Below are 24,263 nucleotides of genomic sequence, written 5' to 3'. Positions count from 1 at the left end.
CGGAGAAGAAAGCAGGACAAGAAGAAGACATCAGTTGGCCGTGTTTCCAGACAGCACAGGATGGCACCTTGCTTCCCTCCCTCCTTTGCAGGAGGCCACGAGGAGCTCAACCATCTGGAAACCCTGGCCAGCAGCTCCAACCTCAGTCCGGCACCTGGCTTTGGGCTTCCTGGTCGATGCACTCACTGGACACCCGGCCCGCCTTTAGCAGGGCAGGCACCTTCTGCCGTAGTAGCGGCCACCAAGGCCAGAGAGGCTAAAGCCCCCAGAGGAGATGGGCACTCCCTCCTCACTCAGGATGCTGCCAACAGCAGCGGAGGTGGTGGATCCCACAGCAGTGTTCTGGGGGAAGGAGCTGAGGATGGGTCCAGGCAGGGTCACCACCACAGGAGAGGGCTGGATCACCACGCGGGAGTCCTGGCACTGCCTGACACAGGGCTCGTTGCAGCTGTTGGCAAGCGGGGTTGGGCCACAGGGGCGGCACAGATCGTAGCAGGACATGGCTGCGGGACGGAGGTGCACCTGGGAGAGAGGGCACGGAAAGCACAGGCAGTGTGTGAGGTGCAGCCTGACAGCGCAATCGGCAAGAGCAAAGGCACAGGCTGGGAAGCAGGAACAGCCTGCTTAGGGAGCAAGAGAGCCTTAGGAGCCGTGGTCCCCAAGGTTGCCCTGTCAAGAAAGCACAAGACCTTCTCCCACCTCCCATGGTGTTCGCAAGGAGCCAAGAATCAGGAACACAACAAAGGAGCAAGGCTCTCAGCAAAAGCTACACCAAGACCAGAAGACCAAGAGGAGAACAAGAGAAAGAGAAGAGTGAGGCAAAGGGGTTGCAGCTCACCTTGTTCACCAAGGAGGAGAAGGCAAGGGAAGCGGATGAGGAAGCCTGCTGTTGGACTGGCTTTTATACTGGTCCAGAGCGCCCCAGGCCCAGAGGCACCCCTTGCGCATGTAATGTGTTTACCAACAAGCTCATCTTGCATGCAAAGCATCACAGTTAAAGAAAAGGGGAGATTGTTTATGTTCCCTGCAACGCTGCCTTTTCATTTCCCTCTTCATGACATGCCCATTCAGCCACACAGGCTCCTTTCAAGTGACAGTATTAGAGGCCAACATATTTCCAGGGAAATGACATGTCAGCACAGGCAGATGATGCAGCCAGTGATGAGGAGTGTCGCACCTCACCAGGTGATGGCAGCCCCTTGCCCCCGGGGGCCTCACTTTAAAGTGCTTCCTGATGAATGGGGCAGGTCTCCTCATAACCCTGAGGCTTCAGCCTGGACATCCACATGCAAGGGGCTGCACCATCTCTTGCTCTCCCTCGTGCTGTGCTCACTCACACTGTACTAGGCATCGCCTTTCTAGGCACGGCACCTCTGCTCTTGGGTTTTAGACTCTCTCTCTGAGATTGAGCTTTGCTCTCAGCAGAGGTTTGCCTGGCTCGTTTGCCATCTTCCTTCTCTCCTTCATCCCTACCTGCCTTAAGCAGCAGAGTACCAGAGGGTAAGAATGAAGGCTATTCCCCTCCCAACACTCTTTGCTGGAGACCTCTGGCAAAGGTGGAGGCACCCCAGCGACCAAGGCACATGCTGGCCAAGCGATACACGCACTTCTTCCTGCCTGTGTCTTTGCCACAACTTCTGCTCTGGCCATCCAGACTGTCGGCACACCAGGCACGACCAAGAACTTGGCAGGATTTCCACAGGACACCCAACCCGGCTCAGCAGCAAAGCAGGGTGCACAAGGCTTTGCAAGGACAGTCGGAGGAGCACGGCACAAGAGGAGCCTCCTACTCTACCTGAAGCACGACCAGAGCAGCAGGACCAAAGTATTGCCTGTGGAGGACAAGGGAGCGGGAAGGAGGGACTGAGAACAGAGCTGGTCACGTACCACTCCCTCAGTCTCCCCAGCTTCAGGCCTGCTTGGAGGGACAAAGGAACACTGCTTGGGACCTCTCCAGGCACAGCCTGCACAGCAGCTGAGTGAGGTTTCTGGAGCATTTGCTGCACGTCTGCTCCACACTCGCTTCCCTTCAGGACACGGTGACACACACAGAAGGACTCCGCAACACCTAAGGCTTCTGACCACAAGACTGCTCCGGTGGGGGCAAAGATGCTTTTCCTGCTCCCTTCTTGACCTCCTCAGAATTTCCAGGACATGTCACCAACGCTACCTATCACTTTCACATGAGGGAGGACGACCCCTGTGTGTCCATCCCCTCCCCTACCCGTTTTACACACCCATGCTCAACCCATCCCCATTCTGCTAAAATCTAGCAGAGGGCACACATCTCCCTTTACACAGTTGCCCTGGCTGCCACGTGTCCCTTCAACTCCTTTGGGACTCCCTCCGGTTCCAGGGTTTGGAAGAAGTGCTTGGAGGAGGGAAGGGCAAGGACACATTGCAAGTGGTACCATGCGACCAGAGCCTTGCCCAGGTGGGTGCTAGCCTGCACAGAAATGTCTTCCAGCACGTCAATGGCTTGCCTCATCAACTGGGAGCCAGTATCCAACCTCACTTGTTGCTCACATGCCCCTTGGGAGCTCCTGGCCACCCTTTCCATAGTCAGACCATACCACACACCCCTCCACTGCCCCACGTCTCTTCCAATGCCTATGGCCATTGAGGGTACTCAGCCCTACAGGCACGAGAAAGGTCCACCACTGGCCCACACTCACCCACCCTATTCCCACCCACGGCATCACATTACCCCCTCGGCAGCTTGGCCGGGCATTCCAGGAGGGAAGGAACACGAGGAGACTCAAGCTACAATGCACCATAAACTTTAATAAGTCTGAAGAGAGAAACAAAGCAGTGCATGCCAGAAGGGACCCGGTCCACGCTGCTACCAGGGCAGCTGACAGCCAGGCACCCCTTCACAGCAATGGGACGCGCGTCTTCCTCCCACACACATGGGGAGAGGGTGATGAGCAGGGCCCCTCTCAACTTGCTTCAGGATGAACCCCTGGCACAGCTCAGCAGGAGGCAACAGGGACTCATGATGCGGAGAAGAAAGCAGGACAAGAAGAAGACATCAGTTGGCCGTGTTTCCAGACAGCACAGGATGGCACCTTGCTTCCCTCCCTCCTTTGCAGGAGGCCACGAGGGAGCTCAACCATCTGGAAACCCTGGCCAGCAGCTCCAACCTCAGTCCGGCACCTGGCTTTGGGCTTCCTGGTCGATGCACTCACTGGACACCCGGCCCGCCTTTAGCAGGGCAGGCACCTTCTGCCGTAGTAGCGGCCACCAAGGCCAGAGAGGCTAAAGCCCCCAGAGGAGATGGGCACTCCCTCCTCACTCAGGATGCTGCCAACAGCAGCGGAGGTGGTGGATCCCACAGCAGTGTTCTGGGGGAAGGAGCTGAGGATGGGTCCAGGCAGGGTCACCACCACAGGAGAGGGCTGGATCACCACGCGGGAGTCCTGGCACTGCCTGACACAGGGCTCGTTGCAGCTGTTGGCAAGCGGGGTTGGGCCACAGGGGCGGCACAGATCGTAGCAGGACATGGCTGCGGGACGGAGGTGCACCTGGGAGAGAGGGCACGGAAAGCACAGGCAGTGTGTGAGGTGCAGCCTGACAGCGCAATCGGCAAGAGCAAAGGCACAGGCTGGGAAGCAGGAACAGCCTGCTTAGGGAGCAAGAGAGCCTTAGGAGCCGTGGTCCCCAAGGTTGCCCTGTCAAGAAAGCACAAGACCTTCTCCCACCTCCCATGGTGTTCGCAAGGAGCCAAGAATCAGGAACACAACAAAGGAGCAAGGCTCTCAGCAAAAGCTACACCAAGACCAGAAGACCAAGAGGAGAACAAGAGAAAGAGAAGAGTGAGGCAAAGGGGGTTGCAGCTCACCTTGTTCACCAAGGAGGAGAAGGCAAGGGAAGCGGATGAGGAAGCCTGCTGTTGGACTGGCTTTTATACTGGTCCAGAGCGCCCCAGGCCCAGAGGCACCCCTTGCGCATGTAATGTGTTAACCAACAAGCTCATCTTGCATGCAAAGCATCACAGTTAAAGAAAAGGGGAGATTGTTTATGTTCCCTGCAACGCTGCCTTTTCATTTCCCTCTTCATGACATGCCCATTCAGCCACACAGGCTCCTTTCAAGTGACAGTATTAGAGGCCAACATATTTCCAGGGGAAATGACATGTCAGCACAGGCAGATGATGCAGCCAGTGATGAGGAGTGTCCCACCTCACCAGGTGATGGCAGCCCCTTGCCCCCCCGGGCCTCACTTTAAAGTGCTTCCTGATGAATGGGGCAGGTCTCCTCATAACCCTGAGGCTTCAGCCTGGACATCCACATGCAAGGGGCTGCACCATCTCTTGCTCTCCCTCGTGCTGTGCTCACTCACACTGTACTAGGCATCGCCTTTCTAGGCACGGCACCTCTGCTCTTGGGTTTTAGACTCTCTCTCTGAGATTGAGCTTTGCTCTCAGCAGAGGTTTGCCTGGCTCGTTTGCCATCTTCCTTCTCTCCTTCATCCCTACCTGCCTTAAGCAGCAGAGTACCAGAGGGTAAGAATGAAGGCTATTCCCCTCCCAACACTCTTTGCTGGAGACCTCTGGCAAAGGTGGAGGCACCCCAGCGACCAAGGCACATGCTGGCCAAGCGATACACGCACTTCTTCCTGCCTGTGTCTTTGCCACAACTTCTGCTCTGGCCATCCAGACTGTCGGCACACCAGGCACGACCAAGAACTTGGCAGGATTTCCACAGGACACCCAACCCGGCTCAGCAGCAAAGCAGGGTGCACAAGGCTTTGCAAGGACAGTCGGAGGAGCACGGCACAAGAGGAGCCTCCTACTCTACCTGAAGCACGACCAGAGCAGCAGGACCAAAGTATTGCCTGTGGAGGACAAGGGAGCGGGAAGGAGGGACTGAGAACAGAGCTGGTCACGTACCACTCCCTCAGTCTCCCCAGCTTCAGGCCTCCTTGGAGGGACAAAAGGAACACTGCTTGGGACCTCTCCAGGCACAGCCTGCACAGCAGCTGAGTGAGGTTTCTGGAGCATTTGCTGCACGTCTGCTCCACACTCGCTTCCCTTCAGGACACGGTGACACACACAGAAGGACTCCGCAACACCTAAGGCTTCTGACCACAAGACTGCTCCGGTGGGGGCAAAGATGCTTTTCCTGCTCCCTTCTTGACCTCCTCAGAATTTCCAGGACATGTCACCAACGCTACCTATCACTTTCACATGAGGGAGGACGACCCCTGTGTGTCCATCCCCTCCCCTACCCGTTTTACACACCCATGCTCAACCCATCCCCATTCTGCTAAAATCTAGCAGAGGGCACACATCTCCCTTTACACAGTTGCCCTGGCTGCCACGTGTCCCTTCAACTCCTTTGGGACTCCCTCCGGTTCCAGGGTTTGGAAGAAGTGCTTGGAGGAGGGAAGGGCAAGGACACATTGCAAGTGGTACCATGCGACCAGAGCCTTGCCCAGGTGGGTGCTAGCCTGCACAGAAATGTCTTCCAGCACGTCAATGGCTTGCCTCATCAACTGGGAGCCAGTATCCAACCTCACTTGTTGCTCACATGCCCCTTGGGGAGCTCCTGGCCACCCTTTCCATAGTCAGACCATACCACACACCCCTCCACTGCCCCACGTCTCTTCCAATGCCTATGGCCATTGAGGGTACTCAGCCCTACAGGCACGAGAAAGGTCCACCACTGGCCCACACTCACCCACCCTATTCCCACCCACGGCATCACATTACCCCCTCGGCAGCTTGGCCGGGCATTCCAGGAGGGAAGGAACACGAGGAGACTCAAGCTACAATGCACCATAAACTTTAATAAGTCTGAAGAGAGAAACAAAGCAGTGCATGCCAGAAGGGACCCGGTCCACGCTGCTACCAGGGCAGCTGACAGCCAGGCACCCCTTCACAGCAATGGGACGCGCGTCTTCCTCCCACACACATGGGGAGAGGGTGATGAGCAGGGCCCCTCTCAACTTGCTTCAGGATGAACCCCTGGCACAGCTCAGCAGGAGGCAACAGGGACTCATGATGCGGAGAAGAAAGCAGGACAAGAAGAAGACATCAGTTGGCCGTGTTTCCAGACAGCACAGGATGGCACCTTGCTTCCCTCCCTCCTTTGCAGGAGGCCACGAGGGAGCTCAACCATCTGGAAACCCTGGCCAGCAGCTCCAACCTCAGTCCGGCACCTGGCTTTGGGCTTCCTGGTCGATGCACTCACTGGACACCCGGCCCGCCTTTAGCAGGGCAGGCACCTTCTGCCGTAGTAGCGGCCACCAAGGCCAGAGAGGCTAAAGCCCCCAGAGGAGATGGGCACTCCCTCCTCACTCAGGATGCTGCCAACAGCAGCGGAGGTGGTGGATCCCACAGCAGTGTTCTGGGGAAGGAGCTGAGGATGGGTCCAGGCAGGGTCACCACCACAGGAGAGGGCTGGATCACCACGCGGGAGTCCTGGCACTGCCTGACACAGGGCTCGTTGCAGCTGTTGGCAAGCGGGGTTGGGCCACAGGGGCGGCACAGATCGTAGCAGGACATGGCTGCGGGACGGAGGTGCACCTGGGAGAGAGGGCACAGAAAGCACAGGCAGTGTGTGAGGTGCAGCCTGACAGCGCAATCGGCAAGAGCAAAGGCACAGGCTGGGAAGCAGGAACAGCCTGCTTAGGGAGCAAGAGAGCCTTAGGAGCCGTGGTCCCCAAGGTTGCCCTGTCAAGAAAGCACAAGACCTTCTCCCACCTCCCATGGTGTTCGCAAGGAGCCAAGAATCAGGAACACAACAAAGGAGCAAGGCTCTCAGCAAAAGCTACACCAAGACCAGAAGACCAAGAGGAGAACAAGAGAAAGAGAAGAGTGAGGCAAAGGGGTTGCAGCTCACCTTGTTCACCAAGGAGGAGAAGGCAAGGGAAGCGGATGAGGAAGCCTGCTGTTGGACTGGCTTTTATACTGGTCCAGAGCGCCCCAGGCCCAGAGGCACCCCTTGCGCATGTAATGTGTTTACCAACAAGCTCATCTTGCATGCAAAGCATCACAGTTAAAGAAAAGGGGAGATTGTTTATGTTCCCTGCAACGCTGCCTTTTCATTTCCCTCTTCATGACATGCCCATTCAGCCACACAGGCTCCTTTCAAGTGACAGTATTAGAGGCCAACATATTTCCAGGGGAAATGACATGTCAGCACAGGCAGATGATGCAGCCAGTGATGAGGAGTGTCCCACCTCACCAGGTGATGGCAGCCCCTTGCCCCCCCGGGCCTCACTTTAAAGTGCTTCCTGATGAATGGGGCAGGTCTCCTCATAACCCTGAGGCTTCAGCCTGGACATCCACATGCAAGGGGCTGCACCATCTCTTGCTCTCCCTCGTGCTGTGCTCACTCACACTGTACTAGGCATCGCCTTTCTAGGCACGGCACCTCTGCTCTTGGGTTTTAGACTCTCTCTCTGAGATTGAGCTTTGCTCTCAGCAGAGGTTTGCCTGGCTCGTTTGCCATCTTCCTTCTCTCCTTCATCCCTACCTGCCTTAAGCAGCAGAGTACCAGAGGGTAAGAATGAAGGCTATTCCCCTCCCAACACTCTTTGCTGGAGACCTCTGGCAAAGGTGGAGGCACCCCAGCGACCAAGGCACATGCTGGCCAAGCGATACACGCACTTCTTCCTGCCTGTGTCTTTGCCACAACTTCTGCTCTGGCCATCCAGACTGTCGGCACACCAGGCACGACCAAGAACTTGGCAGGATTTCCACAGGACACCCAACCCGGCTCAGCAGCAAAGCAGGGTGCACAAGGCTTTGCAAGGACAGTCGGAGGAGCACGGCACAAGAGGAGCCTCCTACTCTACCTGAAGCACGACCAGAGCAGCAGGACCAAAGTATTGCCTGTGGAGGACAAGGGAGCGGGAAGGAGGGACTGAGAACAGAGCTGGTCACGTACCACTCCCTCAGTCTCCCCAGCTTCAGGCCTGCTTGGAGGGACAAAAGGAACACTGCTTGGGACCTCTCCAGGCACAGCCTGCACAGCAGCTGAGTGAGGTTTCTGGAGCATTTGCTGCACGTCTGCTCCACACTCGCTTCCCTTCAGGACACGGTGACACACACAGAAGGACTCCGCAACACCTAAGGCTTCTGACCACAAGACTGCTCCGGTGGGGGCAAAGATGCTTTTCCTGCTCCCTTCTTGACCTCCTCAGAATTTCCAGGACATGTCACCAACGCTACCTATCACTTTCACATGAGGGAGGACAACCCCTGTGTGTCCATCCCCCTCCCCTACCCGTTTTACACACCCATGCTCAACCCATCCCCATTCTGCTAAAATCTAGCAGAGGGCACACATCTCCCTTTACACAGTTGCCCTGGCTGCCACGTGTCCCTTCAACTCCTTTGGGACTCCCTCCGGTTCCAGGGTTTGGAAGAAGTGCTTGGAGGAGGGAAGGGCAAGGACACATTGCAAGTGGTACCATGCGACCAGAGCCTTGCCCAGGTGGGTGCTAGCCTGCACAGAAATGTCTTCCAGCACGTCAATGGCTTGCCTCATCAACTGGGAGCCAGTATCCAACCTCACTTGTTGCTCACATGCCCCTTGGGGGAGCTCCTGGCCACCCTTTCCATAGTCAGACCATACCACACACCCCTCCACTGCCCCACGTCTCTTCCAATGCCTATGGCCATTGAGGGTACTCAGCCCTACAGGCACGAGAAAGGTCCACCACTGGCCCACACTCACCCACCCTATTCCCACCCACGGCATCACATTACCCCCTCGGCAGCTTGGCCGGGCATTCCAGGAGGGAAGGAACACGAGGAGACTCAAGCTACAATGCACCATAAACTTTAATAAGTCTGAAGAGAGAAACAAAGCAGTGCATGCCAGAAGGGACCCGGTCCACGCTGCTACCAGGGCAGCTGACAGCCAGGCACCCCTTCACAGCAATGGGACGCGCGTCTTCCTCCCACACACATGGGGAGAGGGTGATGAGCAGGGCCCCTCTCAACTTGCTTCAGGATGAACCCCTGGCACAGCTCAGCAGGAGGCAACAGGGACTCATGATGCGGAGAAGAAAGCAGGACAAGAAGAAGACATCAGTTGGCCGTGTTTCCAGACAGCACAGGATGGCACCTTGCTTCCCTCCCTCCTTTGCAGGAGGCCACGAGGGAGCTCAACCATCTGGAAACCCTGGCCAGCAGCTCCAACCTCAGTCCGGCACCTGGCTTTGGGCTTCCTGGTCGATGCACTCACTGGACACCCGGCCCGCCTTTAGCAGGGCAGGCACCTTCTGCCGTAGTAGCGGCCACCAAGGCCAGAGAGGCTAAAGCCCCCAGAGGAGATGGGCACTCCCTCCTCACTCAGGATGCTGCCAACAGCAGCGGAGGTGGTGGATCCCACAGCAGTGTTCTGGGGGAAGGAGCTGAGGATGGGTCCAGGCAGGGTCACCACCACAGGAGAGGGCTGGATCACCACGCGGGAGTCCTGGCACTGCCTGACACAGGGCTCGTTGCAGCTGTTGGCAAGCGGGGTTGGGCCACAGGGGCGGCACAGATCGTAGCAGGACATGGCTGCGGGACGGAGGTGCACCTGGGAGAGAGGGCACAGAAAGCACAGGCAGTGTGTGAGGTGCAGCCTGACAGCGCAATCGGCAAGAGCAAAGGCACAGGCTGGGAAGCAGGAACAGCCTGCTTAGGGAGCAAGAGAGCCTTAGGAGCCGTGGTCCCCAAGGTTGCCCTGTCAAGAAAGCACAAGACCTTCTCCCACCTCCCATGGTGTTCGCAAGGAGCCAAGAATCAGGAACACAACAAAGGAGCAAGGCTCTCAGCAAAAGCTACACCAAGACCAGAAGACCAAGAGGAGAACAAGAGAAAGAGAAGAGTGAGGCAAAGGGGGTTGCAGCTCACCTTGTTCACCAAGGAGGAGAAGGCAAGGGAAGCGGATGAGGAAGCCTGCTGTTGGACTGGCTTTTATACTGGTCCAGAGCGCCCCAGGCCCAGAGGCACCCCTTGCGCATGTAATGTGTTTACCAACAAGCTCATCTTGCATGCAAAGCATCACAGTTAAAGAAAAGGGGAGATTGTTTATGTTCCCTGCAACGCTGCCTTTTCATTTCCCTCTTCATGACATGCCCATTCAGCCACACAGGCTCCTTTCAAGTGACAGTATTAGAGGCCAACATATTTCCAGGGAAATGACATGTCAGCACAGGCAGATGATGCAGCCAGTGATGAGGAGTGTCCCACCTCACCAGGTGATGGCAGCCCCTTGCCCCCCCGGGCCTCACTTTAAAGTGCTTCCTGATGAATGGGGCAGGTCTCCTCATAACCCTGAGGCTTCAGCCTGGACATCCACATGCAAGGGGCTGCACCATCTCTTGCTCTCCCTCGTGCTGTGCTCACTCACACTGTACTAGGCATCGCCTTTCTAGGCACGGCACCTCTGCTCTTGGGTTTTAGACTCTCTCTCTGAGATTGAGCTTTGCTCTCAGCAGAGGTTTGCCTGGCTCGTTTGCCATCTTCCTTCTCTCCTTCATCCCTACCTGCCTTAAGCAGCAGAGTACCAGAGGGTAAGAATGAAGGCTATTCCCCTCCCAACACTCTTTGCTGGAGACCTCTGGCAAAGGTGGAGGCACCCCAGCGACCAAGGCACATGCTGGCCAAGCGATACACGCACTTCTTCCTGCCTGTGTCTTTGCCACAACTTCTGCTCTGGCCATCCAGACTGTCGGCACACCAGGCACGACCAAGAACTTGGCAGGATTTCCACAGGACACCCAACCCGGCTCAGCAGCAAAGCAGGGTGCACAAGGCTTTGCAAGGACAGTCGGAGGAGCACGGCACAAGAGGAGCCTCCTACTCTACCTGAAGCACGACCAGAGCAGCAGGACCAAAGTATTGCCTGTGGAGGACAAGGGAGCGGGAAGGAGGGACTGAGAACAGAGCTGGTCACGTACCACTCCCTCAGTCTCCCCAGCTTCAGGCCTGCTTGGAGGGACAAAAGGAACACTGCTTGGGACCTCTCCAGGCACAGCCTGCACAGCAGCTGAGTGAGGTTTCTGGAGCATTTGCTGCACGTCTGCTCCACACTCGCTTCCCTTCAGGACACGGTGACACACACAGAAGGACTCCGCAACACCTAAGGCTTCTGACCACAAGACTGCTCCGGTGGGGGCAAAGATGCTTTTCCTGCTCCCTTCTTGACCTCCTCAGAATTTCCAGGACATGTCACCAACGCTACCTATCACTTTCACATGAGGGAGGACGACCCCTGTGTGTCCATCCCCCTCCCCTACCCGTTTTACACACCCATGCTCAACCCATCCCCATTCTGCTAAAATCTAGCAGAGGGCACACATCTCCCTTTACACAGTTGCCCTGGCTGCCACGTGTCCCTTCAACTCCTTTGGGACTCCCTCCGGTTCCAGGGTTTGGAAGAAGTGCTTGGAGGAGGGAAGGGCAAGGACACATTGCAAGTGGTACCATGCGACCAGAGCCTTGCCCAGGTGGGTGCTAGCCTGCACAGAAATGTCTTCCAGCACGTCAATGGCTTGCCTCATCAACTGGGAGCCAGTATCCAACCTCACTTGTTGCTCACATGCCCCTTGGGGGAGCTCCTGGCCACCCTTTCCATAGTCAGACCATACCACACACCCCTCCACTGCCCCACGTCTCTTCCAATGCCTATGGCCATTGAGGGTACTCAGCCCTACAGGCACGAGAAAGGTCCACCACTGGCCCACACTCACCCACCCTATTCCCACCCACGGCATCACATTACCCCCTCGGCAGCTTGGCCGGGCATTCCAGGAGGGAAGGAACACGAGGAGACTCAAGCTACAATGCACCATAAACTTTAATAAGTCTGAAGAGAGAAACAAAGCAGTGCATGCCAGAAGGGACCCGGTCCACGCTGCTACCAGGGCAGCTGACAGCCAGAGCACCCCTTCACAGCAATGGGACGCGCGTCTTCCTCCCACACACATGGGGAGAGGGTGATGAGCAGGGCCCCTCTCAACTTGCTTCAGGATGAACCCCTGGCACAGCTCAGCAGGAGGCAACAGGGACTCATGATGCGGAGAAGAAAGCAGGACAAGAAGAAGACATCAGTTGGCCGTGTTTCCAGACAGCACAGGATGGCACCTTGCTTCCCTCCCTCCTTTGCAGGAGGCCACGAGGGAGCTCAACCATCTGGAAACCCTGGCCAGCAGCTCCAACCTCAGTCCGGCACCTGGCTTTGGGCTTCCTGGTCGATGCACTCACTGGACACCCGGCCCGCCTTTAGCAGGGCAGGCACCTTCTGCCGTAGTAGCGGCCACCAAGGCCAGAGAGGCTAAAGCCCCCAGAGGAGATGGGCACTCCCTCCTCACTCAGGATGCTGCCAACAGCAGCGGAGGTGGTGGATCCCACAGCAGTGTTCTGGGGGAAGGAGCTGAGGATGGGTCCAGGCAGGGTCACCACCACAGGAGAGGGCTGGATCACCACGCGGGAGTCCTGGCACTGCCTGACACAGGGCTCGTTGCAGCTGTTGGCAAGCGGGGTTGGGCCACAGGGGCGGCACAGATCGTAGCAGGACATGGCTGCGGGACGGAGGTGCACCTGGGAGAGAGGGCACGGAAAGCACAGGCAGTGTGTGAGGTGCAGCCTGACAGCGCAATCGGCAAGAGCAAAGGCACAGGCTGGGAAGCAGGAACAGCCTGCTTAGGGAGCAAGAGAGCCTTAGGAGCCGTGGTCCCCAAGGTTGCCCTGTCAAGAAAGCACAAGACCTTCTCCCACCTCCCATGGTGTTCGCAAGGAGCCAAGAATCAGGAACACAACAAAGGAGCAAGGCTCTCAGCAAAAGCTACACCAAGATCAGAAGACCAAGAGGAGAACAAGAGAAAGAGAAGAGTGAGGCAAAGGGGGTTGCAGCTCACCTTGTTCACCAAGGAGGAGAAGGCAAGGGAAGCGGATGAGGAAGCCTGCTGTTGGACTGGCTTTTATACTGGTCCAGAGCGCCCCAGGCCCAGAGGCACCCCTTGCGCATGTAATGTGTTAACCAACAAGCTCATCTTGCATGCAAAGCATCACAGTTAAGGAAATGGGAACGCCGCTTATGTTCCCTGCAACGCTGCCTTTTCATTTCCCTCTTCATGACATGCCCATTCAGCCACACAGGCTCCTTTCAAGTGACAGTATTAGAGGCCAACATATTTCCAGGGGAAATGACATGTCAGCACAGGCAGATGATGCAGCCAGTGATGAGGAGTGTCCCACCTCACCAGGCGATGGCAGCCCCTTGCCCCCCCGGGCCTCACTTTAAAGTGCTTCCTGATGAATGGGGCAGGTCTCCTCATAACCCTGAGGCTTCAGCCTGGACATCCACATGCAAGGGGCTGCACCATCTCTTGCTCTCCCTCGTGCTGTGCTCACTCACACTGTACTAGGCATCGCCTTTCTAGGCACGGCACCTCTGCTCTTGGGTTTTAGACTCTCTCTCTGAGATTGAGCTTTGCTCTCAGCAGAGGTTTGCCTGGCTCGTTTGCCATCTTCCTTCTCTCCTTCATCCCTACCTGCCTTAAGCAGCAGAGTACCAGAGGGTAAGAATGAAGGCTATTCCCCTCCCAACACTCTTTGCTGGAGACCTCTGGCAAAGGTGGAGGCACCCCAGCGACCAAGGCACATGCTGGCCAAGCGATACACGCACTTCTTCCTGCCTGTGTCTTTGCCACAACTTCTGCTCTGGCCATCCAGACTGTCGGCACACCAGGCACGACCAAGAACTTGGCAGGATTTCCACAGGACACCCAACCCGGCTCAGCAGCAAAGCAGGGTGCACAAGGCTTTGCAAGGACAGTCGGAGGAGCACGGCACAAGAGGAGCCTCCTACTCTACCTGAAGCACGACCAGAGCAGCAGGACCAAAGTATTGCCTGTGGAGGACAAGGGAGCGGGAAGGAGGGACTGAGAACAGAGCTGGTCACGTACCACTCCCTCAGTCTCCCCAGCTTCAGGCCTGCTTGGAGGGACAAAGGAACACTGCTTGGGACCTCTCCAGGCACAGCCTGCACAGCAGCTGAGTGAGGTTTCTGGAGCATTTGCTGCACGTCTGCTCCACACTCGCTTCCCTTCAGGACACGGTGACACACACAGAAGGACTCCGCAACACCTAAGGCTTCTGACCACAAGACTGCTCCGGTGGGGGCAAAGATGCTTTTCCTGCTCCCTTCTTGACCTCCTCAGAATTTCCAGGACATGTCACCAACGCTACCTATCACTTTCACATGAGGGAGGACGACCCCTGTGTGTCCATCCCCTCCCCTACCCGTTTTACACACCCATGCTCAACCCATCCCCATTCTGCTAAAATCTAGCAGAGGGCACACATCTCCCTTTACACAGTTGCCCTGGCTGCCACGTGTCCCTTCAACTCCTTTGGGACTCCCTCCGGTTCCAGGGTTTGGAAGAAGTGCTTGGAGGAGGGAAGGGCAAGGACACATTGCAAGTGGTACCATGCGACCAGAGCCTTGCCCAGGTGGGTGCTAGCCTGCACAGAAATGTCTTCCAGCACGTCAATGGCTTGCCTCATCAACTGGGAGCCAGTATCCAACCTCACTTGTTGCTCACATGCCCCTTGGGGAGCTCCTGGCCACCCTTTCCATAGTCAGACCATACCACACACCCCTCCACTGCCCCACGTCTCTTCCAATGCCTATGGCCATTGAGGGTACTCAGCCCTATAGGCACGAGAAAGGTCCACCACTGGCCCACACTCACCCACCCTATTCCCACCCACGGCATCACATTACCCCCTCGGCAGCTTGGCCGGGCATTCCAGGAGGAAGGAACACGAGGAGACTCAAGCTACAATGCACCATAAACTTTAATAAGTCTGAAGAGAGAAACAAAGCAGTGCATGCCAGAAGGGACCCGGTCCACGCTGCTACCAGGGCAGCTGACAGCCAGGCACCCCTTCACAGCAATGGGACGCGCGTCTTCCTCCCACACATGGGGAGAGGGTGATGAGCAGGGCCCCTCTCAACTTGCTTCAGGATGAACCCCTGGCACAGCTCAGCAGGGAGGCAACAGGGACTCATGATGCGGAGAAGAAAGCAGGACAAGAAGAAGACATCAGTTGGCCGTGTTTCCAGACAGCACAGGATGGCACCTTGCTTCCCTCCCTCCTTTGCAGGAGGCCACGAGGGAGCTCAACCATCTGGAAACCCTGGCCAGCAGCTCCAACCTCAGTCCGGCACCTGGCTTTGGGCTTCCTGGTCGATGCACTCACTGGACACCCGGCCCGCCTTTAGCAGGGCAGGCACCTTCTGCCGTAGTAGCGGCCACCAAGGCCAGAGAGGCTAAAGCCCCAGAGGAGATGGGCACTCCCTCCTCACTCAGGATGCTGCCAACAGCAGCGGAGGTGGTGGATCCCACAGCAGTGTTCTGGGGGAAGGAGCTGAGGATGGGTCCAGGCAGGGTCACCACCACAGGAGAGGGCTGGATCACCACGCGGGAGTCCTGGCACTGCCTGACACAGGGCTCGTTGCAGCTGTTGGCAAGCGGGGTTGGGCCACAGGGGCGGCACAGATCGTAGCAGGACATGGCTGCGGGACGGAGGTGCACCTGGGAGAGAGGGCACGGAAAGCACAGGCAGTGTGTGAGGGGTGCAGCCTGACAGCGCAATCGGCAAGAGCAAAGGCACAGGCTGGGAAGCAGGAACAGCCTGCTTAGGGAGCAAGAGAGCCTTAGGAGCCGTGGTCCCCAAGGTTGCCCTGTAAAGAAATCCAAAGAACTTGTCCCACCTGCCATGGTGTTCGCAAGGAGCCAAGAATCAGAACACAACAAAGGAGCAAGGCTCTCAGCAAAAGCTACACCAAGACCAGAAGACCAAGAGGAGAACAAGAGAAAGAGAAGAGTGAGGCAAAGGGGGTTGCAGCTCACCTTGTTCACCAAGGAGGAGAAGGCAAGGGAAGCGGATGAGGAAGCCTGCTGTTGGACTGGCTTTTATACTGGTCCAGAGCGCCCCAGGCCCAGAGGCACCCCTTGCGCATGTAATGTGTTAACCAACAAGCTCATCTTGCATGCAAAGCATCACAGTTAAGGAAATGGGAACGCCGCTTATGTTCCCTGCAACGCTGCCTTTTCATTTCCCTCTTCATGACACGCCCATTCAGCCACACAGGCTCCTTTCAAGTGACAGTATTAGAGGCCACGATTTTTCCAGGGAAATGACACAGAAATAAAAGAATGATCCCAATGCACAGTACCTGAGCAAGGAAAATGCAGAGGCAGTAGACAGGTGCAGCCCAGGGTCCAGCTCAACTGTCAGGTTCATGGGGATGAAGCAGGACTGACATCCAAAGCAGGGCAGTCATCCCACACGTCAGGAGCAGACCCAATGACGGTAACCCGGGTCAACAGAGCCCACTGATTGCTGACCAGAGCCACAACGACCAGACAGACCCAAGGAGAGGCTGGGAAATCAGTGGACAACTTAGGGTCTGCATCAAGGGGGCTCACAGTCAGGCATAAACCAATCTGCAAAAGAACGGCAGGCTTACAGTCCTGCCACCAAGCTGAAGAAAGGACTAAGGGCTCAGGACAGAGCTTAAATAGAGCCCTGGGTCAAAGGGAAGAGGGAGGAGTGAGAGACCCCAGGTGAGGCTCATCAGGGCCATTGGGCCTGTTGTTACTGCACTCAGGCCACTGATGTGCAAGAAGAGGAAATCTCCTGTGCACCTGGGACACAGGACACCAGCTCCATCTATCACAACAATGCGGGGAAGGACTTGTTCCTTCAAGAAAGGAAGCTTCCATTCATTTTATAAGTGCAACATCTGCCTTTTCTGCTAAGGGTCCTTTGAGTCACATCCCTGCCCCAGAAAATCCACACCTAGAGTCTCCTCCCAGACCTTGATACTCCCACAGCCAGCGCCTATGGCGAGGGTCTGTCCAAAGGCTCCAATGCCCTGCCACACCCTGCTCTCTCGGATCACGTGCTGCAGATGCTGCCTGCCCTCTCTGGTATCATAGTTTCACCCCACTGTGCTTCTGCTGTCTGCTCAGCATGGCTCATGAATGTCGATGGAGAGTGCATTTCCTGAGGGCCTTGCTACACAGCAGGGCACAGGGGGTTTGCTGACAGCAGCTGTCTTTCAGGGAACATGGGGCTTTAGCTATGGGGAAAGGAACCGTAGGGGTTCCCACAGCATATGGGACAGCACAAGAGGTGCCCCTCACTCTACCTGAAGTAGGAGTGGGGAGGCACAGGGCAAAACATCACTCATGGGGTGCTAGAGGATGTGGGAAGAAGAGATAGGCAGCTTGGCCTCTCCTACATCCCCTGTGGCAGGAGCTACCACCACATCCCGGTGGAGTAGACCCCACCAACTACAAGCCATCTTCACCCACGAGCAAGGTTACTTTCCTCCCTGATGTTGGTGGTCTTACCGTTCAGGGCAGGAAGACATAATGGCTGCATCGTGGAGGCTTTCTTTCTCTCCTTCCCCTGGTGTGCAAGGGACACAGCAGGACTTGCTAAGCGCCCTCACTTCAGTGTCATGGGCAACAAGTCATGTAATCTGCCAAGCAGTGACTGTGGTGCTATGACAATATTGCTGACTACTTCAGAAAGGGAGCTCAGCAGCACAAAGAGATGGTCTGGGGGCAGAAGGGAAGGGTTACAATTGCTTGGGCATCGGTAACACACCCCACGCGTCTTGGAGCCATGGAAAGCATTGCAGGGGTTGCTGAGAGACACAGCAAGTCTGGTGTTCAGGACAAAGGGATGTGGGTGACTTTGCATTGCTTTGTCACATGGAAAGGACACTCCCCTCCAGGTGACCATTTCAGTGGAACTCCCCTGCTCCAAATCCGCCAGGAAAGATATGAGTCCACCACATCCCTTCAGCTACGTCTTTACGCTGTATAGCATCAACCAAGCACTAGAACATGTTGCCCAGGGACATTATGGAGTCTCTGTCCTGGGAGATATCCAAAAGTCACCTGGACCTAGAACAACCGGCTATAGGTTGACCTCCTTGAGCAGGGGCTTGGACCACATGACCTCCAGAAGTCCCTTCCAACCTCAGTCAGGCTGTGATTCTGCCATTTCCCATTGAGCAGCTTAGCTGGGCGTCCCAGGAGGGAAGGAACACGAGGAGACTCAAGCTACAATGCACCATAAACTTTAATAAGTCTGAAGAGAGAAACAAAGCAGTGCATGCCAGAAGGGACCCGGTCCACGCTGCTACCAGGGCAGCTGACAGCCAGGCACCCCTTCACAGCAATGGGACGCGCGTCTTCCTCCCACGCACGTGGGGAGAGGGTGATGAGCAGGGCCCCTCTCAACTTGCTTCAGGATGAACCCGTGGCACAGCACAGCAGGAGGCAACAGGGACTCATGATGCGGAGAAGAAAGCAGGACAAGAAGAAGACATCAGCTGGTCGTGTTTCCAGACAGCACAGGATGGCACCGTGCTTCCCTCCCTCCTTTGCAGGAGGCCACGAGGGAGCTCAACCCATCTGGAAACCCTGGCCAGCGGCTCCAACCTCAGTCCGGCACCTGGCTTTGGGCTTCCTGGTCGATGCACTCACTGGACACCCGGCCCGCCTTTAGCAGGGCAGGCACCTTCTGCCGTAGTAGCGGCCACCAAGGCCAGAGAGGCTAAAGCCCCCAGAGGAGATGGGCACTCCCTCAGCACTCAGGATGCTGCCAACAGCAGCGGAGGTGGTGGATCCCACAGCAGTGTTCTGGGGGAAGGAGCTGAGGATGGGTCCAGGCAGGGTCACCACCACAGGAGATGGTTCGATAATCACGCGGGAGTCCTGGCACTGCCTGACACAGGGCTCGTTGCAGCTGTTGGCAAGCGGGGTTGGGCCACAGGGGCGGCACAGATCGTAGCAGGACATGGCTGCGGGACGGAGGTGCACCTGGGAGAGAGGGCACGGAAAGCACAGGCAGTGTGTGAGGTGCAGCCTGACAGCGCAATCGGCAAGAGCAAAGGCACAGGCTGGGAAGCAGGAACAGCCTGCTTAGGGAGCAAGAGAGCCTTAGGAGGCACGGTCCCCAAGCTTTCCCTGCAAAGAAATCCCCAGACCTTCTCCCATCTAAGCCCACTGGAGAACAAGATGGACAGAGATTATAGGAGCAGGAGCAAGGAGCAAGGCTCTTAGCAAAAGCTAGAACAAGGCAAAGGCTCCATCGAGGCCAAAAGAGGAGAACAAGAGAAAGAGAAGAGTGAGGTAAAAGTGGCTGCAGCTCACCTGGTTCACCAAGGAGGAGAAGGCAAGGGAAGCGGATGAGGAAGCCTGCTGTTGGACTGGCTTTTATACTGGTCCAGAGCGCCCCAGGCCCAGAGGCACCCTTTGCGCATGTAATGTGTTTACCAACAAGCTCATCTTGCATGCAAAGCATCACAGTTAAGGAAATGGGAACGCCGCTTATGTTCCCTGCAACGCTGCCTTTTCATTTCCCTCTTCGTGACACGCCCATTCAGCCACACAGGCTCCTTTCAAGTGACAGTATTAGAGGCCAACATGTTTCCAGGGTAATGACACGTCAGTATAGGCAGATGGTGCAGCCAGTGACGAGGAGTGTCCCACCTCGCCAGGTGATGCCATCCCCTTGCCCTCCAGGTCCTTACTTTAAGGAGTCTCATAACGAACGGGCATGTTTTCTTGCAACCCTAAAATACAAGGCCAGACTTAAAAAGAATTTTCTGTGGCAGGTGTCACCATATCCACTGTGTAGCCTAATACCTAACTCCATCAAATTTAGGTATAAACTTCCCAGTCACCTTGGATACCCTATAAGGTTTTAGGCTCAGCAATTTGACATCAAGAGAAATCCATATGCTCTTTGTCCTTCTTTACCTTATCTGGAGAGCCTCCAGCAGCCTCCAATCAACAGGAGCACGATGTTTGAGAAGCAGAGACACTCCTCTCCAACACACACGAAGTCTGCTCCCCCCCACAGCACCAAAGGTCAGTGTTGGGGCTTCCCAACTGTTCCTTCTTCATCCCCAAGGCCAAGAAACAATTCTTCTTTGATCCCACACACTAAGTCAACAACAGGCACTGCAAAAAGCTTGGAAAGCTTTCCATGAGACATTGAAACTCATCACAAGTACCAACGGTCTGAGAACATCAGCAGGAACACGCTGGAGGCAAGTAGACATCAGGATCTCTGCTTCCTCTTCCCCAGCAACTCAGCACACTCAGACATGCAGTTTCCCACTGGCCTGTGCTAGTCCTGCAGTCGGCACCTATAGTGAGGGTCTGCCCAAGGGCTCCAATGCCCTGCCACACCCTGCTCTCTCGGATCACATGCTGCCGAGAGATGCTGCCTTCCCTCCTTGGTACCGTCCTCTCACCCCACCTTGCTTCTGCCATCTGCTCAGCATGGCTCATGAATGTTGATGGAGAGTGCATTTCCTGAGGGCCTTCCTGCACAGCAGGGCACAGGGGGTTTGCTGACCGCAGCTGTCTTTACCAGAAGACAGGGCTTTAGCTATGGGGCAAGGCACTGTAGGGCTTCCCACAGCATATGGGACAGTACAAGAGGTGCCCCTCACTCTGCCTGAAGCAGGAGTGGGGAGGCACGGGGCAGAACATCACCTGTGGAGGACAAGAGCATGTGGCAGGAAAAGATGGGCAGCTTGGCCTCTCCTACATCACCAGCTACATGCCAGCGTCACATATGAGCAAGGTTACTTCCCTCCCTGATGGCGGTGGTCTTACAGTTCAGGGCAGAAAGGCAGGAAGACATAATGGCTGCATCGTGGAGGCTTTCTTTCTCTCCTTCCCCTGCTGTGCAAGGGACACAGCAGGACTTGCTCAGCGCCCTCTCTTCAGTGTCATGGGCAACAAGTCATGTAATCTGCCAAGCAGTGACTGTGGTGCCATGATAACATTGCTGAGTGCTTCAGAAAGGGAGCTCGGCAGCACAAAGAGATGGTCTGGGGGGCAGAAGGGAAGGGTTACAATTCCTTGGGCATCTGTAACACACCCCACGCGTCCTGGAGCCATGGAAAGCATTGCAGGGGTTGCTGAGAGACACAGCAAGTCTGGTGTTTAGGACAAAGGGATGTGGGTGACTTTGGATTGCTTTGTCACATGGCAAGGACAGTCCCCTCCAGGTGACCGTTTCAGTGGGAACCCACTCCCAATCCCTCAAAAGGGTACAAGTGCGCCACATCCTTTCAGCCACCCCTTTACCCTGTAGGGGATCACAGTTGCTAATGTAGCATACTGCCGTACCCCAGGCTGCTCCAGACAAAGCATTTCCAGCAAGTTGACAGAATTGATCCTTCCCCTTCACTCAGCACTCATGAGGCCACACCGGTAGGACTGTCTCCAGCTCTGCCCTCCTCAGTGCAAGAGAGACATGGACATACTGGAGAGAGTCAAATGAAAGGCCACACAGATGATTAAGGACTGGAGCGCTGCACATATGAGGAAAGACTGAGAGCTGGGAAGAGCAGGGTCGGGGAAAAAGGGCCTCGTTAATGGATTGAAATACCTGAAGGAAGGTGCAAGGAGGAAGGAGCTAGGCTATTTTCAGTGCTGCCCATTGAGAGGACCTGAGGCAAGGGGCACAAAAGGAAACACAGAAAGCTCCACCTGAATGTCAGGAAACACTTTTTCACTGTGAGGGTCACCAAGCACTAGAACATGTTGCCCAGGGACATTATGGAGTCTCTGTCCTGGGAGATATCCAAAAGTCACCTGGACCTAGAACAACCGGCTATAGGTTGACCTCCTTGAGCAGGGGCTTGGACCACATGACCTCCAGAAGTCCCTTCCAACCTCAGTCAGGCTGTGATTCTGCCATTTCCCATTGAGCAGCTTAGCTGGGCGTCCCAGGAGGGAAGGAACACGAGGAGACTCAAGCTACAATGCACCATAAACTTTAATAAGTCTGAAGAGAGAAACAAAGCAGTGCATGCCAGAAGGGACCCGGTCCACGCTGCTACCAGGGCAGCTGACAGCCAGGCACCCCTTCACAGCAATGGGACGCGCGTCTTCCTCCCACGCACGTGGGGAGAGGGTGATGAGCAGGGCCCCTCTCAACTTGCTTCAGGATGAACCCGTGGCACAGCACAGCAGGAGGCAACAGGGACTCATGATGCGGAGAAGAAAGCAGGACAAGAAGAAGACATCAGCTGGTCGTGTTTCCAGACAGCACAGGATGGCACCGTGCTTCCCTCCCTCCTTTGCAGGAGGCCACGAGGGAGCTCAACCCATCTGGAAACCCTGGCCAGCGGCTCCAACCTCAGTCCGGCACCTGGCTTTGGGCTTCCTGGTCGATGCACTCACTGGACACCCGGCCCGCCTTTAGCAGGGCAGGCACCTTCTGCCGTAGTAGCGGCCACCAAGGCCAGAGAGGCTAAAGCCCCCAGAGGAGATGGGCACTCCCTCAGCACTCAGGATGCTGCCAACAGCAGCGGAGGTGGTGGATCCCACAGCAGTGTTCTGGGGGAAGGAGCTGAGGATGGGTCCAGGCAGGGTCACCACCACAGGAGATGGTTCGATAATCACGCGGGAGTCCTGGCACTGCCTGACACAGGGCTCGTTGCAGCTGTTGGCAAGCGGGGTTGGGCCACAGGGGCGGCACAGATCGTAGCAGGACATGGCTGCGGGACGGAGGTGCACCTGGGAGAGAGGGCACGGAAAGCACAGGCAGTGTGTGAGGTGCAGCCTGACAGCGCAATCGGCAAGAGCAAAGGCACAGGCTGGGAAGCAGGAACAGCCTGCTTAGGGAGCAAGAGAGCCTTAGGAGGCACGGTCCCCAAGCTTTCCCTGCAAAGAAATCCCCAGACCTTCTCCCATCTAAGCCCACTGGAGAACAAGATGGACAGAGATTATAGGAGCAGGAGCAAGGAGCAAGGCTCTTAGCAAAAGCTAGAACAAGGCAAAGGCTCCATCGAGGCCAAAAGAGGAGAACAAGAGAAAGAGAAGAGTGAGGTAAAAGTGGCTGCAGCTCACCTGGTTCACCAAGGAGGAGAAGGCAAGGGAAGCGGATGAGGAAGCCTGCTGTTGGACTGGCTTTTATACTGGTCCAGAGCGCCCCAGGCCCAGAGGCACCCCTTGCGCATGTAATGTGTTTACCAACAAGCTCATCTTGCATGCAAAGCATCACAGTTAAGGAAATGGGAACGCCGCTTATGTTCCCTGCAACGCTGCCTTTTCATTTCCCTCTTCGTGACACGCCCATTCAGCCACACAGGCTCCTTTCAAGTGACAGTATTAGAGGCCAACATGTTTCCAGGGGAAATGACACGTCAGTATAGGCAGATGGTGCAGCCAGTGACGAGGAGTGTCCCACCTCGCCAGGTGATGCCATCCCCTTGCCCTCCAGGTCCTTACTTTAAGGAGTCTCATAACGAACGGGCATGTTTTCTTGCAACCCTAAAATACAAGGCCAGACTTAAAAAGAATTTTCTGTGGCAGGTGTCACCATATCCACTGTGTAGCCTAATACCTAACTCCATCAAATTTAGGTATAAACTTCCCAGTCACCTTGGATACCCTATAAGGTTTTAGGCTCAGCAATTTGACATCAAGAGAAATCCATATGCTCTTTGTCCTTCTTTACCTTATCTGGAGAGCCTCCAGCAGCCTCCAATCAACAGGAGCACGATGTTTGAGAAGCAGAGACACTCCTCTCCAACACACACGAAGTCTGCTCCCCCCCACAGCACCAAAGGTCAGTGTTGGGGCTTCCCAACTGTTCCTTCTTCATCCCCAAGGCCAAGAAACAATTCTTCTTTGATCCCACACACTAAGTCAACAACAGGCACTGCAAAAAGCTTGGAAAGCTTTCCATGAGACATTGAAACTCATCACAAGTACCAACGGTCTGAGAACATCAGCAGGAACACGCTGGAGGCAAGTAGACATCAGGATCTCTGCTTCCTCTTCCCCAGCAACTCAGCACACTCAGACATGCAGTTTCCCACTGGCCTGTGCTAGTCCTGCAGTCGGCACCTATAGTGAGGGTCTGCCCAAGGGCTCCAATGCCCTGCCACACCCTGCTCTCTCGGATCACATGCTGCCGAGAGATGCTGCCTTCCCTCCTTGGTACCGTCCTCTCACCCCACCTTGCTTCTGCCATCTGCTCAGCATGGCTCATGAATGTTGATGGAGAGTGCATTTCCTGAGGGCCTTCCTGCACAGCAGGGCACAGGGGTTTGCTGACCGCAGCTGTCTTTACCAGAAGACAGGGCTTTAGCTATGGGGCAAGGCACTGTAGGGCTTCCCACAGCATATGGGACAGTACAAGAGGTGCCCCTCACTCTGCCTGAAGCAGGAGTGGGGAGGCACGGGGCAGAACATCA

General features: G+C 56.0%; 1 protein-coding gene and 7 pseudogenes across 2 annotated transcripts; all 8 read right to left on the bottom strand.

Moving 5' to 3' along the window:
- Positions 1 to 204: 204 nt before the first annotated feature.
- LOC140645881 (feather beta keratin-like) lies at positions 205 to 948 on the bottom strand (annotated as a pseudogene).
- Positions 949 to 3,206: 2,258 nt separating this feature from the next.
- On the bottom strand, positions 3,207 to 3,951 carry LOC140645883 (feather beta keratin-like; annotated as a pseudogene).
- Positions 3,952 to 6,212: 2,261 nt separating this feature from the next.
- On the bottom strand, positions 6,213 to 6,508 carry LOC140645895 (feather beta keratin-like; annotated as a pseudogene).
- Positions 6,509 to 9,218: 2,710 nt separating this feature from the next.
- LOC140645879 (feather beta keratin) lies at positions 9,219 to 9,963 on the bottom strand. Of its 2 annotated transcripts, none has more exons than XM_072849352.1 (2): positions 9,899 to 9,963; positions 9,219 to 9,582 (listed from the first exon to the last, which is right to left on the bottom strand). In XM_072849352.1, the coding sequence occupies exons 1-2, from the start codon at positions 9,961 to 9,963 to the stop codon at positions 9,219 to 9,221; spliced, it is 429 nt and encodes a 142-aa protein (XP_072705453.1). The 2 variants fall into 2 exon arrangements, with proteins under 2 accessions (XP_072705453.1, XP_072705454.1); XM_072849353.1 differs by having other exon boundaries at positions 9,219 to 9,523; positions 9,861 to 9,921.
- A 2,263-nt stretch (positions 9,964 to 12,226) lies between these two features.
- Positions 12,227 to 12,971, bottom strand: LOC140645880 (feather beta keratin-like; annotated as a pseudogene).
- A 2,258-nt stretch (positions 12,972 to 15,229) lies between these two features.
- On the bottom strand, positions 15,230 to 16,015 carry LOC140645901 (feather beta keratin-like; annotated as a pseudogene).
- A 2,522-nt stretch (positions 16,016 to 18,537) lies between these two features.
- On the bottom strand, positions 18,538 to 19,298 carry LOC140645878 (feather beta keratin-like; annotated as a pseudogene).
- Positions 19,299 to 22,260: 2,962 nt separating this feature from the next.
- LOC140645877 (feather beta keratin-like) lies at positions 22,261 to 23,021 on the bottom strand (annotated as a pseudogene).
- Positions 23,022 to 24,263: the final 1,242 nt, after the last annotated feature.

Source organism: Ciconia boyciana, unplaced genomic scaffold, assembly GCF_034638445.1.
Source record: "Ciconia boyciana unplaced genomic scaffold, ASM3463844v1 HiC_scaffold_40, whole genome shotgun sequence".
In the NCBI taxonomy this organism is placed as follows: domain Eukaryota; kingdom Metazoa; phylum Chordata; class Aves; order Ciconiiformes; family Ciconiidae; genus Ciconia; species Ciconia boyciana.
The sequence above is the reverse complement of the archived record's forward strand: the minus strand, read 5'-3'. Positions and strand labels throughout refer to the sequence as shown.

Coding starts and splice junctions, on each gene's coding strand:
- LOC140645879 (XM_072849352.1), bottom strand. CDS start 9,963: ATGCGCAAGGGGTGCCTCTGGGCCTGGGGCGCTCTGGACCAGTATAAA. Junction 9,583..9,898: donor AAAAGCCAGTCCAACAGCAG/GCTTCCTCATCC, acceptor TTGCGCTGTCAG/GCTGCACCTCACACACTGCC.